At 44.6% G+C, this 21893-nt stretch overlaps 1 protein-coding gene across 8 annotated transcripts in view; it reads left to right on the top strand.

The window, feature by feature from the left end:
- DTNB (dystrobrevin beta) overlaps window positions 1–21893 on the top strand; it is a 235251-nt gene that overhangs the window by 89035 nt on the left and 124323 nt on the right. For 7 of the 8 annotated variants that reach the window (XM_073625026.1, XM_073625024.1, XM_073625027.1 and 4 more), the window contains 2 exons: window positions 584–689; window positions 4154–4320. In XM_073625026.1, coding sequence (XP_073481127.1) covers window positions 584–689; window positions 4154–4320 — 273 coding nt within the window. The remainder of the gene's footprint in view (window positions 1–583; window positions 690–4153; window positions 4321–21893) is intronic. The other variant, XM_073625025.1, reaches the window with a different exon arrangement.

Below are 21893 nucleotides of genomic sequence, written 5' to 3' on the forward strand. Positions count from 1 at the left end.
CAAGCATTTCATCAGTGTCAAAGGCTTTTATTGACAGTTACATTATGTTTATGCAAAGAGTCAATATTTGCAGTGGTGACCCTTTTTTTTTTCAAGACCTCTGCATTTCGGCCCACGTTTGTTGAGAGAGGTGGAGTGATTCCAATGGGTCCTCCTTCTAGTGGCTTATCTACTAGTACAAATATACTTTAAAAGAAAAAAATTTATGTAGGTCTGTAAACCAGCTGCTCTGTATTGCCGTGACCCGGATTATCCACAAGGCAAACCTAGTCAGGAGACTAGCGCATGGTGGATATTTATGGTGCCCACCTACAACCTTCATGTTCCTGCAGTAAACTAAGGTATAGTATGATTGATTCTGCCTGTCACCTCATTTGTATTTGTAGGCAGTTGATGTCTTATGACAGCATGCCGATACTGACTGTAAATTGGACAACTTCTCTATGCCTTTTGCTGTCCTTATCAATGTCCTTCAAAGGGTTGGAAGAGGGCACAGCTACTACCTTTTCAAGGATCTCGTTCTGCCTTAATCCATCTCTGCTCATAGCACATTATTCTGATCTGATCTTTCCATGTGTTACAGAAGAAGATTGCGCTGAACATGTTCCTAGACACCATCATGGCTGACCCCCCTCCCCAGTGCCTTGTCTGGTTACCTCTAATGCATAGGCTCGCCCATGTAGAAAATGGTAAGTGTCGTGATCTGAAAGGGTCGCTGTATGCGTCTCCTCTAGACAAGTTGTCCTCATTACACGACAGCGATATCACTGTCTGACTTCTTTGCTGTATCCTTTCCCTCTCTTTCCGTCCCTCTCTGTAAAGCTGGCCATACATGGATTGAATTTCTACCAGTTCAGCAGGGACTGGCCGAGGTTCAATGTTTGGGCAGGCTGATTGTTCCTAAGTTGACCCATTGATTGACTTGGGTACAACCAGCCTGTCAGATTTTTTCACAGGCGTTTACTGCCAGTGGCTATAGCCGCTAGCAGTAATCATTGTCGTTTCCAGGCTGGAAAGGCACCCTGCCGGCAGAATACAATAGTGCTGCAGGAGCCATTCTCTCTTCAACACTGACTGTGTTGGGGGAATTGAGCCAATTTCTTTCCTTCCACCTGTGGTAGAAGGAAAGAAAATCAAATTGTCTATGGGTGGCTTAACCCTTTGTTCCTTCTCCCTTCATTTCCCCCCATATTCCATTGCTTCTCTCCCTTTACTCTCCTCCACCCCTAACACATGCTCCTATAGCCCCCACTTTGTGCTCCCTCCATCTCTTTTTTCATTGTGCTCCCTCCATCTCTTTCCATTGTGCTGCCTCCATCTCTTTCCGTCGCTGCCTCCATCTCTTTCCGTCACTGCCTCCATCTCTTTCCGTCACTGCCTCCATCTCTTTCCGTCGCTGCCTCCATCTCTTTCCGTCGCTGCCTCCATCTCTTTCCGTCGCTGCCTCCATCTCTTTTCGTCGCTGCCTCCATCTCTTTCCGTCGCTGCCTCCATTTCTTTACCTCTTTCCAGTCCTCTCTTTACCTCTTTCCAGCCCTCTCTTTACCTCTTTCCAGTCCTCTCTTTACCTCTTTCCAGTCCTCTCTTTACCTCTTTCCAGTCCTCTCTTTCCCTCTTTCCAGCCCTCTCTATTACCCCTCTCCATCTCTCTCTTTTACCCCTCTCCAGCCCTCTCTTTTACCCCTCTCCAGCCCTTTCTTTTACCCCTCTCCATCCCTCTCTTTTACCCCTCTCCATCCCTCTCTTTTACCCCTCTCCATCCCTCTCTTTTACCCCTCTCCATCCCTCTCTTTTACCCCTCTCCATCCCTCTCTTTTACCCCTCTCCATCCCTGTCTTTTACCCCTCTCCATCCCTCTCTTTTACTCCCCCCCATCCCTCTCTTTTACCCCTCCCCCCCATCCCTCTCTTTTACCCCTCCCCCCCATCCCTCTCTTTTACCCCTCCCCATCCCTTTCTCCATCTCTCTGCTCTTCCCTTCTACCTCTCTCCCCCCAAAATACTCTCATATCATTATTATCTCCCCATCTCTCTCTACATAAAAACACAGATAGACGTGTCAAACTGTTGTTTTTATGGGCTGCATTCAACCTCCTTAGGCCCATTCACAGCTGTGCACTAAAGGTGCGGTGTGTTAAAAAAACAATCCTGCTAGCTGCATCTTTGCTAAAATGCAATGCACAGATGTCTCTGTGGCCCTCAGTGGTTTAAGTTTAAAAAAAGACTAATGTGCCCCCCACTGTTTCCAGCAGATGAACTGTACAAGTCATTAGTAAGACCTCATCTGGAATATGCAGTTCAGTTTTGGGCACCAGTTCTCTAAAAAGATATCAGACCTGGAGAAAGTGCAGAGAAGAGCAACCAAACTGATAAGAGGCATGGAGGAGCTCAACTATGAGGAATGATGTAGAGCCCTTGCACACTGGGGCGGGGGGCGGCGTCGGCGGTAAAACGCCGCTATTATTAGCAGCGTTTTACCGTCGGTATGCGGCCGCTAGCGGGGCGGTTTTACCCCCCGCTAGCGGCCGAGAAAGGGTTAAATACCACCGCAAAGCGCCTCTACAGAGGCGCTTTGCCGGCGGTATAGCCGCGCCGTCCCATTGATTTCAATGGGCAGGAGCGGTAAGGGAGCGGTATACACACCGCTCCTTCACCGCTCCGAAGATGCTGCTGGCAGGACTTTTTTTACCGTCCTGCCAGCGCATCGCTCCAGTGTGCAAGCCCTCGGGGCTTGCACACTGGATACACAGCAGCGGCACTTTCGGGGCGGTTTGCAGGCGCTATTATTAGCGCAATAGCGCCTGCAAACCGCCCCAGTGTGCAAGGGCTCTAAAGGAACTGAATGTATTCCCTTTTGAGAAGAGGAGATTAAGGGGGTATATGAGCAACATGTACAAATATATAAGGGGTCCATATAGTGAACTTGGTGTTGTTATTCACTTTAAGGTCATCACAGAGGACAAGGGGGCACTCTTTATGTCTAGAGGAAAAGCGATTTCATCTCCAAATACGGAAAGGCTTCTTCACAGTAAGAGCTGTGAAAATGTGGAATAGACTCCCTCCAGAGGTGGTTCTGGCCAGCTCAGTAGATTGCTTTAAGAAAGGCCTGGATTCTTTCCTAAATGTACATAATGTAACTGGATAATGTTTTATGGGTAAAGTTGATCCAGGGAATATCTGATTGCCTCTCGGGGATCAGGAAGGAATTTTTTCCCCTGCTGAAGCAAATTGGATCGTGCTTTGCTGGGGTTTTTTTGCCTTCCTCTGGATCAACTATGGGTTATGGGAAAGAAAATCCTTAGATTACCCCATCAACGCAGTCAGTGTTGATGGGGGAATCCTTCCCGCAGCGCTATTGTGTTCTGCTGGTGGGGAGCAGGCGGAGCCTTTCCTGCCAGAAGAACACAAGGATTAATGTTGCTGGCTATAGCTGTTGGCACTAATCGTTTGGGAAAAAGCCAACAGGCTGAGTGTACAAAATTCGATCGAGGTGCCCATTCAACCAAGGTGCCCATTCGTGGATCTACATTTGGACAGTCCGTGCTTAACTGGACAGATTTCGAACCATGTATTTAGGGCTTAACTCTGCAGCCCATTTTTTTTTTTTCATCTAAATTTGACTTGACTTCCCTATGCTCATTCTCTCTCTCTCTCCCCTCTCCCCCTCTCTCTCCCTCTCTCTCCCTCTCTCTCTCTCTCTCTCTCTCTCTCTCTCTCTCTCTCTCTCTCTCTCCCCCTCCCCCCCCCCTCTCTCTCTCTCTCTCTCTCTCTCTCTCTCTCTCTCTCTCCCTCTCTCCCTCTCTCTCCCTCTCTCTCCCTCTCCCTCTCTCTCTCTCTCTCTCTCTCTCTCTCTCTCCCTCCCCCCCCTCTCTCTCTCTCTCTCTCTCTCTCTCTCTCTCTCTCTCTCTCTCTCCCCTCCCTCTCTCTCCCCCCCCCCCCCCTCTCTCTCTCATTTATCCTGTCTCTCTTGCTCACTCTCCTTATGACAGTAGGCCAGCTAAGAGCGGGTGGACCATAGGAAGCAAAAAGTCCTTCCCCTAAAGCACTGTAGGGTACAAAGGTGTCAAAGCAAAGTAGGTGTAAGAACACCTTCAGCACACATTTATAGGGAATGTATCACTGGTGTGATCTGCTCCTCTCTCCCTTCCCTGTAGTCTTCCATCCTGTGGAATGCTCCTTCTGCCGATGTGAGAGTATGATGGGATTCCGCTACCGTTGCCAGCAGTGCCACAATTACCAGCTTTGCCAGAACTGTTTTTGGCGAGGACAGGCCAATGGTCCACATAGCAACCAGCATCAGATGAAGGAGCACTCGTCCTGGGTTAGTACCAAACTGTCTTCTTCTTCCATAAATATAGATGTGGGGAAATTACCAAAATTGGAGCATGGCAACCAATCAACTCCTTTCCTTTTTAAAGTTTATCCAAACAAGCTGAATATGAAAGCTGATTGGTTGCCATGCACAACTGCTCCAGATTCTGTTTGCTCCAATTTTGATAAATTGCCCCAGTATTTTTTCTGTGAATTGCTTAAAGATTATCAGCAAAATACAGTAAACCAGATGCGTTGTGTTAACATGCATTTCCTGAGTAGAAGACACAAAACAGTATGAAACACTCGTGTAATCAGCGTACTAACTGCTAAGGAGGAATTTCTGAGTTCCAGCACTCCGTATTCACCTGAAGAAGGCTGCCTCTAGAGCTTGTGCTTTCTTATCCAGATGAAGCTTGCTCCATGGAAGTTGTGTGCACCACAGCACTGTGATTCACACCTCTTGTATCCTAGTGGGTGTGTCAGTGATGGTCTGTTGGTCTTGTGGGAAGTTGCGTGTCCTACAGACAGAAAGTGTGCCTACTGCAATTCCCTGTAAGAAACAATTTAGGAATGCAATATGCAAGGAGGGGAGGAAAATAAATAACAGCATAGTTTCCACTAAGAGGCAGGCGTACAGTGTCTTGAAAAAGTGTTCATACTCCTTGAAATATTTCCACATTTTGTCATGTTACAACCAAAAACATAAATGTATTTCATTGAGATTTTATGTGATAAACCAAACCACAGTGGCACATAATTGTGAAGTGGAAGGAAAATGATAAATGGTTTTCAAAATCTTTTACGAATAAATATCTGAAAAGTGTGGCGTACATTTGTATTTAGCCACTTTTACTCTGATACCCCTAACTAAAATCTAGTGGAACCAATTGCCTTCAGAAGTTACCTAGTTAGTAAATAGAATCCACCTGTGTGTAATTTTATCTCAGTATAAATACAGCTGTTCTGTGAAGCCCTCAGATGTTTGTTAGAGAACCTTGGGGAACAGACAACATCATGAAGTCCAAGAAACACACCAGACAGATCAGGGATAAAGTTGTGGAGAAGTTTAAAGCAGGGTTGGGTTATAAAACAATATCCCAAGCTTTGAACATCGCATGGAGCACTGTTCAATCCATCATCCGAAAATGGAAAGAGTATGGCACAACTGCAAACCTACCAAGACATGGCCGTCCACCTAAACTGACAGGCCGGGCAAGGAGAACATTAATCAGAGAAGCAGCCAAGAGGCCCATGGTAACTCTGGAGCAGTGTTAATTTAGTCGACTAAAACGACTAAAGCATTTTAGTCGACTAAATGAATATTATTTTAGTTGACTAAAATACGACTAAAACTAAAACAACTGAGATGACTAAAATACGACTAAAACTAAAATGTAATTTTAGTCAAAAGACTAAAACTAAATTGAAATTTGACTTCAAAATTAACACTGGTCTGTAGTGCATGTTCATACCTCAATGCCATAATAAATAACTTATTAGATTTCTCACTCCAGCAGTATATAATGAGTTTGGAAATTGTAGAGAAATGTTAACTAATGCATTACAATTTAATTACACCTATTAGATTTTAGACGACTATGCTGAGTTTTAGTCGACTAAAATGTACTGGAGATTTTAGTCGACTAAAACGTAGGAAATTTTAGGCCTCTTTCACACTAACGATCCGTATGTCCGTTTTTCATCCTTCCGTTTTCGGATGAAAAACGGACATACATGAATCTCTATGGAGCGTCGGATGTCAGCGGTGACATGTCCGCTGACATCCGACCCGCTCCGATCCGAAAAGTGTAACGGAGGAAAAACCTACTTTTCCATCCGTTATCGGATCGGGTGACGACGGACACTACGGTCCGTCATCATCCGATCCCCCCATAGGGGAGAGCGGCGCTCTGACAGGTGTGCAGCGATGCACCTGTCATCTTCCTGCTCTGTGGGGATCGGCATTTTAGAAGACTAAAATGGGACTAAAACTAAATTCCCATTTTAGTCCTAAGACTAAAACTAAATCTAAAGTTGCTGCCAAAATTAACACTGCTCTGGAGGAGCTGCAGAGATCCACAGCTTAGGTGGGAGAATCATTCAGAGTACAACTATTAGTCATGCACTCCACAAATCTGGCCTTTATGGAAGAGTGACAAGAAGAAAGCCATTGTTGAAAGAAAGCCATAAGAAGTCCCGTTTTCAGTTTGCGAGAAGCCATGCGGGGGGGACACAGCAAACATGGAAGAAGGTGCTCTGGTCAGATTGAACTTTTTAGCCTAAAAGCAAAACACTATGTGTGGCAGAAAACTAACACTGCACATCACCCTGAACCCACCATCCCTACTGTGAAACATGGTGGTGGCAGCATCATGTTGTGGGGATACTTTCTTCAGCAGGGACAGGGAAGCTGGTGATGGGAAGATGGATGGAGCCAAAACAGGGCAATTTTAGAAGAAAACCTGTTAGATTCTGCAAAAGACTTGAGACCGGGGTGGAGGTTCACCTTCCAGCAGAACAAACTCTAAACATACAGCCATAACTACAATGGAATGATTTAGATCAAAGTATATTCATGCGTTAGAATGGCCAAGTCAAAGTCCAGACCTAAATCCTAATGAGAATCTGTGGCAAGACTTGAAAATTGCTGTTCAGACGTTCTCCATCCAATCTGACAGAGCTTGAGCTATTTTGCAAAGAAGAATGGGCGAAAATGTCACTCTCTATATGTACAAAGCTGTTGTTTTTTTGTTTTGTTTTGTTTCTTTTCGTTAACTTTATTGTCCGACTATAGATCCATGTTTCTTCCAAGCATGTTTGAAACAATTTACTGTTAACTGTCTCACTACCTCTGCTGGAAGTTTATTCCAAGCATCAACTACCCTTTCAGTAAAATAATCCTTTCTAAGAATCATTTTGAACTTTTCTCCAGTTAGTTTGAGGTCATGTCCCCCGTGTTCTTTAGTTTGGTTTCATATTATAAATACTGCCCTCCTGAACCTCAATCACCCCCTTCATGCTTTTAAATGTTTCAGTCTTGTCTCCCCTTTCCCTTCTTTCCTCTAGAAATATTACATATTGTACATATTAAAGTGATTGTAAAGTCTCGTATAAAAAAAAATAAATAAAATAACAAACATGTTATAGTTACCTCCTCTGTGAAGTTGGTTTTGCACAGAACAGTCCTAGCCCCTCCCGCCTGTTGAGTCCCCCCACAGCAAGCAGCTTGCAATGAGGGCATCCGAGCCGAGTCACAGCTCCATGTTTCCGTTCAGACATGGAGCCCTGACCTGGCCCCGCCCCTTCTCTCTCTTCTGATTGGCTCCCGTGGCTGTCAAAGTCAGTTAGCCAATGTCGTCACTGCTGTGTCTCAGCCAATCAGGAGGAGAGTCCAGGATAGCTAAGACACTCGTGGACATCGCTGGAGAGAGATGGGGCTCAGGTAAGTAATTAGGGGGTGCTGGGGTGGCTGCTACACACAGAGGGTTTTCTATCATAATGCATAGAATGCATTAAGATAAAAAACCTTCTGCCCTTACAAGTCCTTTACGTTCCTGAAGTCGCTCTCGATAATTTTTATCCCCCAAACCTTTCACCATTTTTCTTACCCGTCTCTGGACTAATTTTATTAATATCAACCTATTCTATTTTATCAATAGCGATATCAATTTCTAACCTTCCTTTTCTGTTAACATAGGTGCTTATTAAATAAAGCTAGAGAAAATAGAAAGAAAAAAGAAAATAAAACTACTAGGATTACATTGTGCACAGGCATCAGTATTAAAAAAAAAAATAGCTTTTGGGTTTACATACACTTTAAAGCTGACGTTTAGTTGAAAACATTTTATTTTCTCTACAGCTTTAGTTACATTACTTACCTGTAATAAGGTACACTGTGTGCACAATTATTAGGTAAGTTGTATTTTGGAGGATTAACTACAGTGCTCTCGGTCAAACCAAAATGTTAATAAACCTCAAACCTGAATATCTAAGAAAGTAAAAGTGAGCTTTTGGCTTTCTTAGGAGAATATCTATGTCAATTTTTGGGCAACTATTAGTGTGCACAATTATTATGTAACTAAATGAAAAATGAAAAAAATTTGACATAAAAAAAAAAATCAGTGACCAATATAGCCACCCTTCTTTTCAATACCAGCCATAAGCCTTCCATTCATGGAGTCTGTCAGTTTCTTGATCTCTTGTCGATCAACTTTTTGTGCAGCAGCGACCACAGACTCCCAGACACTGTTCAGAGAGGTGTACTGTTTTCCTTTACCGTAAATTTCCCTTTTTAAGAAGGGCCCACAAGTTCTCAATGGGGTTTAGGCCAGATGAGGAAGGGGGCCATGTCCTTATTATTTCATCTTTAAGGCCAGTGGTGGCTACTGTAGCCATTGTGCCCCATCATATGCAGCCACTGTGCCCCATCATATGCAGCCACTGTGCCCCATCATATACAGCTACTGTGCCCATCATATACAGCTACTGTGCCCATCATATGCAGCCTCTGTGCCCATCATATGCAGCCTCTGTGACCCCCCCCCCGCCCGCTCACCATCTGACCGGCACTTATCCCATCCTGGTGGCGGGTCAGGCAGAGGGTGACAGCTGCGAGCTGCGGGACATGCAGCATGTCAGGCGACGGCTCCTGCATCCTCCATGGTTCCCGTACATCTTTTCTTTTGTTTCGCTAGGCGTCCAATAGGGATGCCTGTGCCTTCAGCCAATCAGGTGACGGTTATTAGACCTGGGCTTCCTAATAAAGGGCCTGTTTAAAGTGGATGTAAACCTGAAAAAAAAATTTTAATTAAGGCTTGCACCTTGTACAGTAAAGGGATTTCATGTCATCTATGCCCAGTATTGCCATGAAGAGTTAATCCAGCTCTGAGCAATCCTCTTACCTTTTTTTCAGGGAGATAAAAATGGACACACAGAGAAATAGGAGTCAGTTCTTCCCCCTTGCTGTGAGTGACATGTGATTTACATATCTCATGCATGATCCTGTGAGAGGCATTAACTGTACTTCAGATCCCCTCCTCCTTTCTTCTCCAGCTCTCCCAGGATTGGCTGCTCCACACCTCAGCATGATTGGGCATGCTGAAGTCATGTGATGACTTTTCTGGGTTTTGACTGGATGTTAGTAATCATAGCAGAAGTTCAGTGTAAGAAATACACAGGAGAAATGCATATTGACAAGGGGAGTGTAGAGGTGGGCGGGGAGTCTACTGACATCACAACTTCACTCACCGAGCTCCAGACAACAGACCCACCCACAGAATCTGCAGTTTTTCGGGTCTCGTAACAGACAGAGGGGAGACATTTGACAGGTAGGGATACATGCAGGAGGCATGTATGTGCTTATAGATATGCACTATGACAGTAGTAGTAGGAAGGATTAGGTACGCAGTGGAGTACTTTGATGCATGCAATGGAGCACTGTCCTGCATAAATATCATGGTCTTCTTGAAAGATGCAGACTTATTCCTCTACCACTGCTTGAAGAAAGTGTCTTCTAAAAACTTGCAGTAGAATTGGGAGTTGGTTTTGAGCTCATCTTTAACTCAAAAAGGTCCAACTAGCTCATCTTTAAAAATACCAGCCCATACCCAGTACCCCACCTCCACCTTGCTGGCTTCTGGATCTCTGTGCCCGTTACTGATCCAGCCACAGGCCCATCCATCTGGTCCGTCAAGAGTCACTCTTATCTCATCAGTCCATAAAACCTTTAAAAACATCTGTCTTCAGATATTTCTTGGCCCAGTCTTGACGTTTCAACTTATGCGTCTTGTTCAGTGGTGGTCAGGTTTCAGCCCTCCTTACCTTGGCCATGTCTCTGGGAACTGAACACCTTGTATTTCTGGGCACTTCAGGTAGGTTGCCGTTTTGGAATATGACTGCACTGGAGGATAATGGGTGCCTGGTAGCTTCACGTTTGATTCTTCTCAAATCTTTGGCAGTTAATTTGCTTCTTTTTTTTTTCTCAACACATTTTTTGCGACCCTGTTGACTATTTGCAACAAAACATTTGATGGTTCTGTGATCGCCCCAATATCTTAGGAATTTCAAGAGCGTTGCATCCCTCTGAAAGACTTTTTACAAGTTTTTTTAAGTTTTTGACTTTTCAGAGTCAGTTAAATCAGTTTTTTGGCCAATTTTTGCCTGAGGAAAAGAAGATGCCTAATAATTATGCACACCTTGATATAAGGTGTTGATCTCCTTAGGCCACACCCTCCCTCATTACGCAAATACACTTCACCTGATATGCTTAAATCCAAGCATTCAAGTTTAAATAGCATGGAGTTGGACGATATGCATAAAAATGATGATTTGGTCAAAATACTCACTTGCCTAATAATTGTGCACACAGTGTATTTCCTGCAATGTGAAGGATACTGGATTCTGGAGAAATCTTCACTGCAGGGCTGACCTATCCTCTTCCTGCTGCTGAACTTCCATCACAGGTTAACAGCTTCTGATCTTTAGCTAAATCTGATCAGAACGTGCTCCTTCCTGACTTCTCCTCTATTGTGAGAAGTTCTTTTACCATCTGCACTGCCTGTAATATGATCTGCGAATGGGAGAAAAAAAGCACTGGACTGCATCAAAAACACACAGGAACGCATCTAAACGCACATGCAGAAAAGCACCTGGAACGCATCCGGACTGCGTTTTCTATGGTGCGAACTGGTCCTATAACTTTCTCATTCAAACTGACAGCTGGGCATACCAATAAAAGTGATGTTGTTGCGGTGATCTCCCCCGCTGTGCCTTTTCTATATTCTGACACCCCCCACCAGAATGCACTGATCAGCGCTCATCTTGTTCCTCTTCAGCTGTCTGCTTTGTGGGTAGTCTCCTCCGATGAGGCGCGCTCCAGCCTTTCTTACTGCCACTTGGGAGATGTGATGTAAGTATCCCAGGAGGCTGCAGGACCAGGTACACGTCATTCTGGCCTAGGTCAGAATGGTGGTGGGGGCAGGGCGAAACATAGGAAAGGGGGAAAAAAAAAATCCCACAATTCTACTTGTTAAAGCGGAACTAACTTTCTTTTGGATTGTAGTTCCACTTTAAGTTATACTGAATTGTAGCAAAGATAAAATAGGTTTGCTGCCTAGACAAACAGGATTGTGCCGTGTGGCAGAGCTGTGTAAATCTCAGGACCGGATAGACAGAAATACAAAATTCTTTAGGCAGATAAAACCATTTCCATATCCTTATATTTATTTGTTGAGTCCACTTTTCAATGAGTGCTACTCATCTGTTCTCCAGAAGATGGCATCATTGAATACTGAAAATCACATCTTGTATGAAAGCTGAATTCTGCCATTACTTCAGTTCTTCCCCTGCCTGTAGCATAGTCCAGCATTTCCGAAAAACAGTTCAAGGGTCTGCACGTCTTTGTGAATGATTTGTATTACCTGGAACCAACAGTGGCTTACACCAGCAAAGAGCCATCAATAAAATGATCCTATCACAGGGAATGAGTAATAAAACGGATACAAGACATAAAAAGTAGGCTCCATGGTAAAGCAGACCATTTATTTAACAACTTCTCCTCTAGAGCATTTATTTCATTTTTTACACACATTTTAAAACTTGCATTTCTGGCTATAAAATGTACTTAAATTGAGGAAGAAAAGCCTAACTACAGATATTCATAAAAATGCACCCCCCCCCCCCCCCACTCTGGTACAGTCACATGATCTTGCAGCTCTGTGTGAGGGAGCGCTTTACATCGACTGTGAATTCTGGGAGTCGTGACGTCACCCATAGGTTCCTATAGCCCATCTATTGTTGGTGCTTCCTCCTCTCCCCTGCAGACGCTGGTCACTGAACAGGAGAGCTGGAGCTGCAGGATCACATGGCCAGACAGGAGTGGATTAAAAATAGCTAAGCATACAGATCTTTTTTATACAGGGTAGGCAAGATGAGTAGGACAACGGGGAGAGAACATTTTTTAAGAACAGATATAGTTGGGCTTTTCTTATACTTTACAACCCTCAGCATAAAATTTATCAACAGTACAGGCTGGTAGTGGTGGTGTAAGGGTGTGGGGGATATTCTTGGCACACTTTTGGGCCCCTTAGCCCCGGTTCACACAGGGGCGACTTGTCAGGCGACCTAGCCGCCTGACAAGTCGCCTCCGTTCTGTACTACAGAACCGTTCTAATAAGAGCAACGCAAGTCGCTCCGACTTAGAAAAAGGTTCCTGTACAACTTTGGGGGCGACTTGAGGCGACTTGCATTGATTTCTATGCAGAAGTCGTTTTGCAAGTCGCCGTGGAAGTCGTCCTGCAAGGTGAGGCGACCTGCAAGTCGTGCCGCCCCTGTGTGAACCGCCACTTAGTAGCAATTGAGCATTGTTTACATGCCACGGCATACCTGAGTATTGTTGCTGATCATGTCCATCCTTTTATGGCTATAGTGTACCCATCTTCTGATGGCCACTTCCAGCAGGATAATGCACCATGTCACAAAGCTCAACTCATCTTAAACTGGTTTCTTGAACATGACAAAGAGTTTACTGTACTCCAATGGCCCCCACAGTCACCAGATCTCAATCCAATAGAGCACCTTTGGGATGTGGTGGAATGGGAGATTTGGATCATGGATGTGCAGCTGACAAATCTGCAGCAACTGCGTGATGCTGTCATGTCAATATGGACCAAAATAATGTTTCCAACACCTTCTATGCCACAAAGAATTAAGGCAGTTCTAAAGGCAAAGCCCAGTGGCCGGTGAGTTTATCTCTTTACTCTTACCGACAAGGCTATGTTTTTTGTAGCCAATACCTCCGTAGGGTGAGTTTCTGAAGTGGAAGTCCTATCCTGCAAGGAACCCTCATTGGTTTTGCATAAGGAGAAGGTGGTATTGAGGCTTCCTACCTACCTATTCAAAATACTAACAATAAGTTACAAAGCCATCCACAACTCTGCCCCCAGCTACATCATTAGCCTAGTCTCAAAATACCAACCTAATCGCCCTCTCTGTTCCTCTCAGGACCTCCTGCTCTCTAGCTCCCTCATCACCTCCTCCCATATCCACCTCCAGGACTTCTCCCGAGCCTCGCACATCCTCTGGAATTCCCTACCCCAATCTGTCAGACTGTCTCCAAATTTATCCACATTTAGGCAATCCCTGAAAACTTTCCTCTTCAGAGAAGCCTATCCTGCCTCCATCTAACAACTGCACTATTTTCTCCATTAGCTCATCCCCCACAGCTATTACCCTTTAGTATAACTTGCCCCTCCCTCCTAGATTGTAACCTCTAATGAGCAGGGCCCTCTGATTCCTCCTGTGTCGAATTGTATTGTACTTGTACTGTCCTCCCTAATGTTGTAAAGCGCTGCGTAAACTGTTGGCGCTATATAAATCCTGTTTATTAATAATAATACCTAAGGAAGTCTCTGCCTTTCAACCAGGACTTTGTTCTTCAGTCTCTGTTTGGCTCCAGTTTACCAAAAGGACATTTTTCTCCATTGTCTGGATGTAGTTTGGGCTCTCTGAGTCCATCAGCTGTTCATCAGCAGAAAGAGTGAATCCCTTTTTGTCATCTCAGATGGACCATGAAAAGATGCACCAGCTTAAAGTCCCACCAGCTCTAGGTGGCTTAGGCAGGCCATCACCCAAGCTTATTTGGTCTCAGGAATTGGGTCCTACCTTTCCTGTAAAGTATACCTTACTAGATCTGTGAGTGCTTCTTTGGCTTTTTGGTATCAAGCAAATGCTTCCCAGATCTGCAAGGCTGCTACTTGAACATGCTCTAAATTCCACCAGGTGGATGTTTTGGTCGCATGTGATTCCAGCTTCAGGTGTTGGGTCCTCTGGGCAGCTCTTTGAGCTGCAGACAATGTCAAGAGGTTTCTGTTGTCCCTCAATGGACTCCAAGGGAAGGATTTTAAGATGAGTACAAAAACCCTGTCTTTTAAAAATTTCCTTAACATGTTAAAGTGACCCTGTCATGTACTCATATTTTTTAGACCAAGGCCACACTTTTTTGAATGCTTTCCTCTCCTGTGACCCTTCCCACTAAACTGGTGCCCTGAAGTCAGGAAAACAAAAATTTCTGTGAGTATCTGTCTCCTGTGTCCCTTGCAGTTCTCATTTGTTCTTCTTGCTGACCTCACCTAACTGTAGGAGAAGACCGGATGTAAGCAGGAAGACTAGTGAGAGCTACAAGGGACACAGGAGATAGATACCACCAAGTTGTTGATTCTTCCAGCAGACCTCCTCCATTCCTAGTAAGGAAAGCAGCGTTAATGTGTAATGTTATGTAAATGTAGTATTTACAATGGAATTCTACTTCTGTTTTCATGGCACAATAAATTTAACGGCATTTCCCATTTTTTAAGTCATTCCAGTTTTCAACATATCATGTTATTTTGCACTTCATCTTCACTCTCCATGTAAGACCAGTCAGGTACAACCCAGCTTCTACAGAGACAAAATCAACTTTTGCAGCCGAATAAGGCGAGGTGTAAGCCCTTTTTACATGGGGCGAACTCCAACAGCGGATCCACCTTCTCAGCGGGGGATCTTTCTGCTGATCTCGCTATCCAGATGATAGGCCCATGTTTGCTCGACTAATGCAGAGTGTTACAGACACAGCCCGCTGTCCTCTATGGGCATTTGGATGGAAACGGACAGCCTGTCTGTTTTCATCTGACTGTCATCAGATCCAATCCCCATACACCTGTTTTTAGGGACGGGTGTGGCTTGGATGTTGGCAGGTGTCAGCGGACGCATGCCCAGTGACATCCGCCACTCCTTCAAAAGTAATGAATGGTCCAAGGGGATGGCAGAGAGGGGTAGCAGACACTGAACAGTTGGTAAGATGGATAAGTCTGGCAGCAGCATTCATGATGGACGGAAGGGGGGATAACCTATGTAGAGGTAATCCAATGAGGAGGGAGATAACCAGCGAGCGGATTAGGAGCTTTGTGGTGTCATTAGTTAGGGGTGTGTTTTGGAGATGTTGCAGAGGTTGAGGCGGAAATCTTTGAACAAAGGAATCGGAGGCCCCTGCTCATTAGAGCTTACAATCTAACAGGGAGGGTCAGGTGATACAAAAGGTAGTAACTGTGGGGGATGATGGAGAAAATAAAAGTACAGTTAGGTGGAGGTGGTATAGGCTTCTCTGAAGAGAAGGGTTTTCAGGGGTTGTCTAAAAGCAAGCAAAGTAGGAGATAGTCAGACATATTGGGGTAAGGAGTTTCATAGGCTGGGAGAGGCTCTGGAGAAGTCCTGGAGGCGAGCATGGGAGGAGGTGACAAGGGAACTAGAGAGCAGGAGGTCTTGGCAGGAATAAAGATAATGATTTGGTTGGTATTTTGTGTCTAGATTAGTGATGTAGCTGGGGCCGAGTTGTGGATGGCTTTGTAAATTGTTAGTATTTTGAATTTAATTTGGGTCAGCGGAAGCCAATGGAGGGATCGGCAGAGAGTAGCAGCAGACATTGAACAGTTGTTAGGGTGGATGAGCTTGGCAGCAGCATTCATGATGGACCGAAGAGGGGATAACCTGTGTAAAGTTAATCCAACAAGTAGGGAGTTGCAGTAGTCAAGGCAAGAGATGACCAGGGAGTGGATTAGGAACTTTGTGGTGTCATTGGCTAGGAAGGGTCGTATTTTGGACATGTTGCAGAGGTTGAGGTAGCAAATTGATTGGATAGAGATTGGATGTGGGGCCGGAAGGAGAGTTCATAGTTGATAGTTGTGTCATCGATCTTGACAGAGAAGAAAGGGGAAGAGGCATGGGGAGGGGGGGAGAATTATATGAGCTTGGATTTAAGTAGATTGAGTTTGAGGAAGTGGTGTGACATCCAGTATGATATGTCTGTTAGTAACTCAGTGATACGTGATGGAGTGAGCTGAGAGGTAGAGAGAGAGATTTGGGTGTCATCAGCATAGAAATGCTATTGGAAGCCATGGGAGGCATCAGCTGACCCAGGGAGGAGATGTAAATTGAGAATAGGAGAGGTTGGGGCACCCTGATGGAGAAATGAAGAGGAGAGGAAGAAGTAAAATTGTTAAAGGTACAGTTGATTGATTGGTCTCTCTGAGAGATCGTCTGATCCAATTTAAGATGGTCCATCGGGCATATTTCACCCCTCATCGACTACACAAAATGAACCCCGACTCCCCTCCCGGATGTTGGAGATGTGGTGGGACACCTGGGGACTTCACCCACATCTTCTGGACCTGTCTGGCACTTGTCGGATACTGGAAAGAGATAATAGACTTTATCACACAAATCACCTCTGTGCCACTGCAACCATCAATGTCAATCTGCATACTAGGACTGATAGAACAACTAATTCCTACGGTGGCGGGACGCACACTGGTGGGATTGCTCCTGTTTTATGCCCGTAAAGCCATAGCCCTTAGTTGGCGCAAACCAACCCCCCCTCTTCTCTCCCTGTGGAAACAATTAATTAACAGTAGCTTACCTCTGTATAAAGACACATATGACAACAGAGGCTACCCCAACAAATACGGTAAAGTCTGGTCTAAATGGCTAGCAGATCCCTCCACTGCTTCAGAGACCTCTTAGTAGATCCCGTTCACGAAATAGCTCTCAAGCGGGTGCCAAGTGTACACAATGAACCTATATTATGTTACTATACCATGTACAACTATGCGTAGCACCACCTCAGGACCCAGCGAACTGTGCCGCTATAACCACTATCATAATATGTTTTCCATACCTGATGTTTCTGTATGATAAGATGATAGGGTGATTCCTGCAAGGATCACATTGACACCATGTAAGATCAATGTATATTTAAGTGTTTGTTCTCTTTTTGTTTTTTTTTTTGAAAATCAATAAAAAGACTAAAAAAAAAAAAAAAAGTACAGTTGATTAAGTAGGAGGAGAACCAGAGAAGAGTACAGTCACTGAATCAAAAGGCGTGGAGTTTTTTTTAAGAGAAGGAGGTGGTTTTAAAGGCAGCAGAGAGGTTCTTACTTACCAAATCTGCATGAATACATTATACAACAGTAACATTTGTACCCATTTTTAAAAAGTCATCCTTGAGCTGCAGTTAGTGACTTTTTGTCTAGGCTCTAGAGTTGATATCATTAGTCTGCTGCAGGCATTTCCTCAGTGATCAGACAGCAGCCTTATACAGTGCCTTGAAAAAGTATTCACACCCCTTGAAATTATCCATATTTTGTCATTTTGCAACCAAAAACATAAATGTATTTTATTGGGATTTTATGTGATAGACCAACACAAAGTGGCACGTAATTGTGAAGTGGAAGGATATGAAATGATAAATGGGTTTCAAATTTAAAAAAAAAAAATGTGAAAAGTGTGGCGTGCATTTGTTTTCAGCCCCCTTTTAATCTGGTACCCCTATCTAAAATCTAGTGGAACCAATTGCGTTCAAAAGTCACCTGATTAGTAAATAGAGTTCACCTGTGTGTAATTTAATCTCTGTATAAATACAACTGTTCTGTGAAGCCCTCAGTGCAAACGGCATCATGAAGGCCAATGAACACAACAGACAGGTCTGGAATAAAGTTGTGGAGAAGTTTAAAGCAGGGTTAGGTTATAAAAAATATCTCAAGCTTTGAACATCTCGCGGAGCACTGTTCAATCCATCATCCGAAAATGGAAAGAGTATGGCACAACCGCAAACCTAACAAGACATGGCAGTCCACCTAAACTGACAGGCCGAGCAAGAAGAGCATTAATCAGATAAGCAACCAAGAGGCCAATGGTAATGCTGGAGGAGCTGCAGAGATCCACAGCTCAGGTGGGAGAATCTATCCACAGGACAACTATTAGTCGTGCACTCCACAAATCTGGCCTTGGAAGAATGGCAAGAAGAAAACCATTGTTTGAAAGAATACCATAAGAAGTCCAGTTTGCAGTTTGTGAGAAGCCATGTGGAGGACATAGCAAGCATGTGGAAGAAGGTGCTCTTGTCAGATGAGACCAAAATTAAACTTTTTGGCCTAAAAGCAAAATGTTATCTGTGGCAGAAGACTAACACTGCACATCACCCTGAACACACCACCGTGAAACATGGTGGTGGCAACATCATGTTGTGGGGATGCTTTTCTTCAGCAGGGACAGGGAAGCTGGTCAGAGTTGATAGGAAGATGGATGGAGCCAAATACAGGGCAATCTTAGAAGAAAACCTGTTAGAGTCTGCAAAAGACTTGAAACTGGGGCGGAGGTTCACCTTCCTGCAGGACAGCGACCCTAAACATACAGCCAGAGCTACAATGGAATGGTTAGCTCAAAGCATATTCATGTGTTAGAATGGCCCAGTCAAAGTCCAGACCTCAATCCATTTTATAGTTTTTGGCAAGGCGCTCTCCATCCAATCTGACAGAGCTTGAGCTATTTTGCAAAGAGTAATGGGCAAAAATGTCACTCTCTCTCTAGATGTGCAAAGCTGGTAGAGACATCCCCAAAAAGACTTGGAGCTGTATTGCAGAGAAAGATGGTTCTACAAAGTATTGCCTCAGGGGGGCTGAATACAAATGCCCCCCCCCCCCCCCCCACCCACACACACACACACACACACACACACACACACACACACTCACACACTTTTCACATATTTATTTGTAAAAAAATTTTGAAAACCATTTCTCATTTTCCTTCCACTTCACAATTATGTGCCACTTTGTGTTGGTCTATCACATAAAATCCCAATAAAATACATTTCCATTTGTGGTTGTAACATGACAAAATGTAGAAAATTTCAAGGGGTATGAATAAGTTTTCAAGGCACTGTAACTTTGTATCAATCCACAAGGTGAGTGGCTACAGCCAAAAACTGCACAGACTTTAAGATTTAGATGTGTCATTTCTGAGCCGGCATCTCCAGTCCAAGAAGTTGTTGGTGACCGTGGATGATCTCTGAATAAAGATGGCTCCAACCTTCTGGAGAGAAAAGCCAATCAGTATTGTCAAGAGGAGTAAATACTTGAAAGGGATACACACATTCTAGGTCCCTTTTATAAAACAGCCTCTGAATTTCACATGTCATTGAGTTTATGGTCATGAGTCGTGTTGATGATTTTGGTCCATATTTCTATCTGAGAACACGGTGTTCTATTTTGCAGCAGAAGGCGATGATACATCTATTATTTGTAAGCCCCACGTGTCTGCACTTTCATGCATTCATCAGAGAAACCCTTTGATATTTTGTAGAACAGAGAGCGTTTAGATTATTATTGAAGCCGAGATTCCTGCAGATTGAAGGACACAGTCTATTGTCTGAGGTTCTGAAGATAATGTTCCCCCTCCAACCTTCCATTGAGGATGTTACATACCCTCAGTAATACTTGTATAGATAGGGAGGGAGATCGCTCCTTACTGATCCGCTGGGTGGAGGCCATTGTGTGCTGACTCATCCTCTGCAATAGGCCTCCCATTATAGGGCTTAGTGAAGGGTGCTTTTCTTGTTTGTGGGCCATTGCTCGTGTAATGTGCTCCTTGGGAACTTCAAGGTTTTTATTATAGCACAGAGAGCTTCGTTTAGAATGCTGTAATGATTGGTGTTTGCTGTAAAAAGCATTCTTTTCATATAAAGCTGAAAATAACAATCGCTACAACATAGTTTAGTGAAATAAGAACTACTAATATTATACAAATCCTAAATAACTGATCTCTGTTAAAATGTATACTTTCACTACCATGCAATCAACTGGAGTCAAAGTATATAATCCAACACCTAAACTTATATAAACATAGATAAATATTTTTATATAATATATTGCAGTCCTTAGATGTGGTGGCTACATTAGTTTTTCAGAGTGAGGATTCCTGTTATACATTGATATCATACTACTGATACATTGGTATCAGGAAGTGGAGGGGCGTGGGGACACCACACAGTTTTAGTGATGCCCAGTGGGCATGGCTGCACTGTGCCCTGCCCTAATCCGCCACATGGCATCGTTAGTTCCCATGGAGCTGAGGGGGCAACCAGTATTCACAGCATCCTTTGTTGCCATGGTGCTGGCAGCAGGCCACCAGCATCATGGAAACAGATGCCATCTTCCAGGGCGGGCATGATGGATGAAAGGCCTGCTTGCTTAACCCTCCCGCCTTCTGCCATGTTGCTGCAGCCATGGTGAAGATTTAAAGTGGAGGGGGTGTTAGAAACTATAATGTGAAGGGGGAGGGCTCTTGTGTGATGGAGGGGAGACTTTGGTGTGATAGGGAGGCCTCTGATATGGGGGGGCTCTGATGTTAGAGGTAACTCTGATTTAAATATACAGTATCTCACAAAAGTGAGTACACCCCTCACATTTTTGTAAATATTTTATTATATCTTTTGTGACAGTAGGAGATGCAAAATTGGTAGTTTGGGTGACACAGGGTATGCACATTTGCTTGGTGCAAGACTGCAGAGCATAAATGGGGACTGAAGAAAACTACTTTCACAGCTTTCTCCAGATTTTGGTATTCCGTCATGGGGCTTTGTAGTTTGGAGATTCCATAGTGTCTTGGGTGGGACGGGATCTCCAACCCTGTGTCCAGATTTTGTAGATGACCAGTAGGGTGTGTGCTCAGGTGAGCACAGCCCTTATAATGAGGGTATGGGAAGACCTCATGGCTCCCAGTTGGAGACTGCTCCACACCAAGAGACAGGAGGTCTCCAGGAGTCGGAGGGGCTGCAGGAGGCAGCCAGAACACTTGTGACTGCAAGAGGCAGTGAAACAGCCTGGGGACTAAGGCCAGAGCGGAGCTGTGGCCGCTAAAGTAAAGCCGTCCACACTGAAGGATCCGGTGGTCTGTGTGACCAGGATAAAGAGCAGAAGTACTGCTACAGAGAGCCAGGTGGGCTAGCATTGGGCCCAAAGAGTTTATATTTTGTGTGGCCACCATTATTTTCCAGCACTTTCTTAACCCTCTTGGGCATGGAGTTCATCAGAGCTTCACAGGTTGCCACTGGAGTCTTCTTCCCCTCCTCCATGACAACATCACAGAGCTGGTTGATGTTAGAGATTTTGTGCTCCTCCACCTTCTGTTTGAAGATGCCCCAGAGATGCTCAATAGGGTTTAGGTCTGGAGACATGCTTGGCCAGTCCATCACCTTTACCTTTAGCTTCTTTAGAGGCAATGGTCGTCTTGGAGGTGTGTTTGGGGTCGTTGTCATGTTGGAATACTGCCCTGCGGCCCAGTCTCCGAAGGAAGGGGATCATGCTCTGCTTAAGTATGTCACAGTACATTTTGGTATTCATGGTTCCCTCAATGAACTGTAGCTCCCCAATGCCGGCAGCACTCATGCAACCCCAGACCATGACGCTCCCACCACCATGCTTGACTGTAGGCAAGACGCACTTGTCTTTGTACTCCTCACCTGGTTGCCGCCACAGACGCTTGACACCATCTGAACCAAATAAGTTTATCTTGGTCTCATCAGACCACAGGACATGGTTCCAGTAATCCATGTCCTTAGTCTGCTTGTGTTCAGCAAACTGCGGGCTTTCTTGTGCATCATCTTTAGAAGAGGCTTCCTTCTGGGACAACAGCCATGCAGGCCAATTTGATGCAGTGTGCGGCGTATGGTCTGACCAGTGAAAGGCTGACCCCCCCCCCCCCCCACCCCTT

Source organism: Aquarana catesbeiana, linkage group LG04, assembly GCF_042186555.1.
Source record: "Aquarana catesbeiana isolate 2022-GZ linkage group LG04, ASM4218655v1, whole genome shotgun sequence".
NCBI lineage: Eukaryota > Metazoa > Chordata > Amphibia > Anura > Ranidae > Aquarana > Aquarana catesbeiana.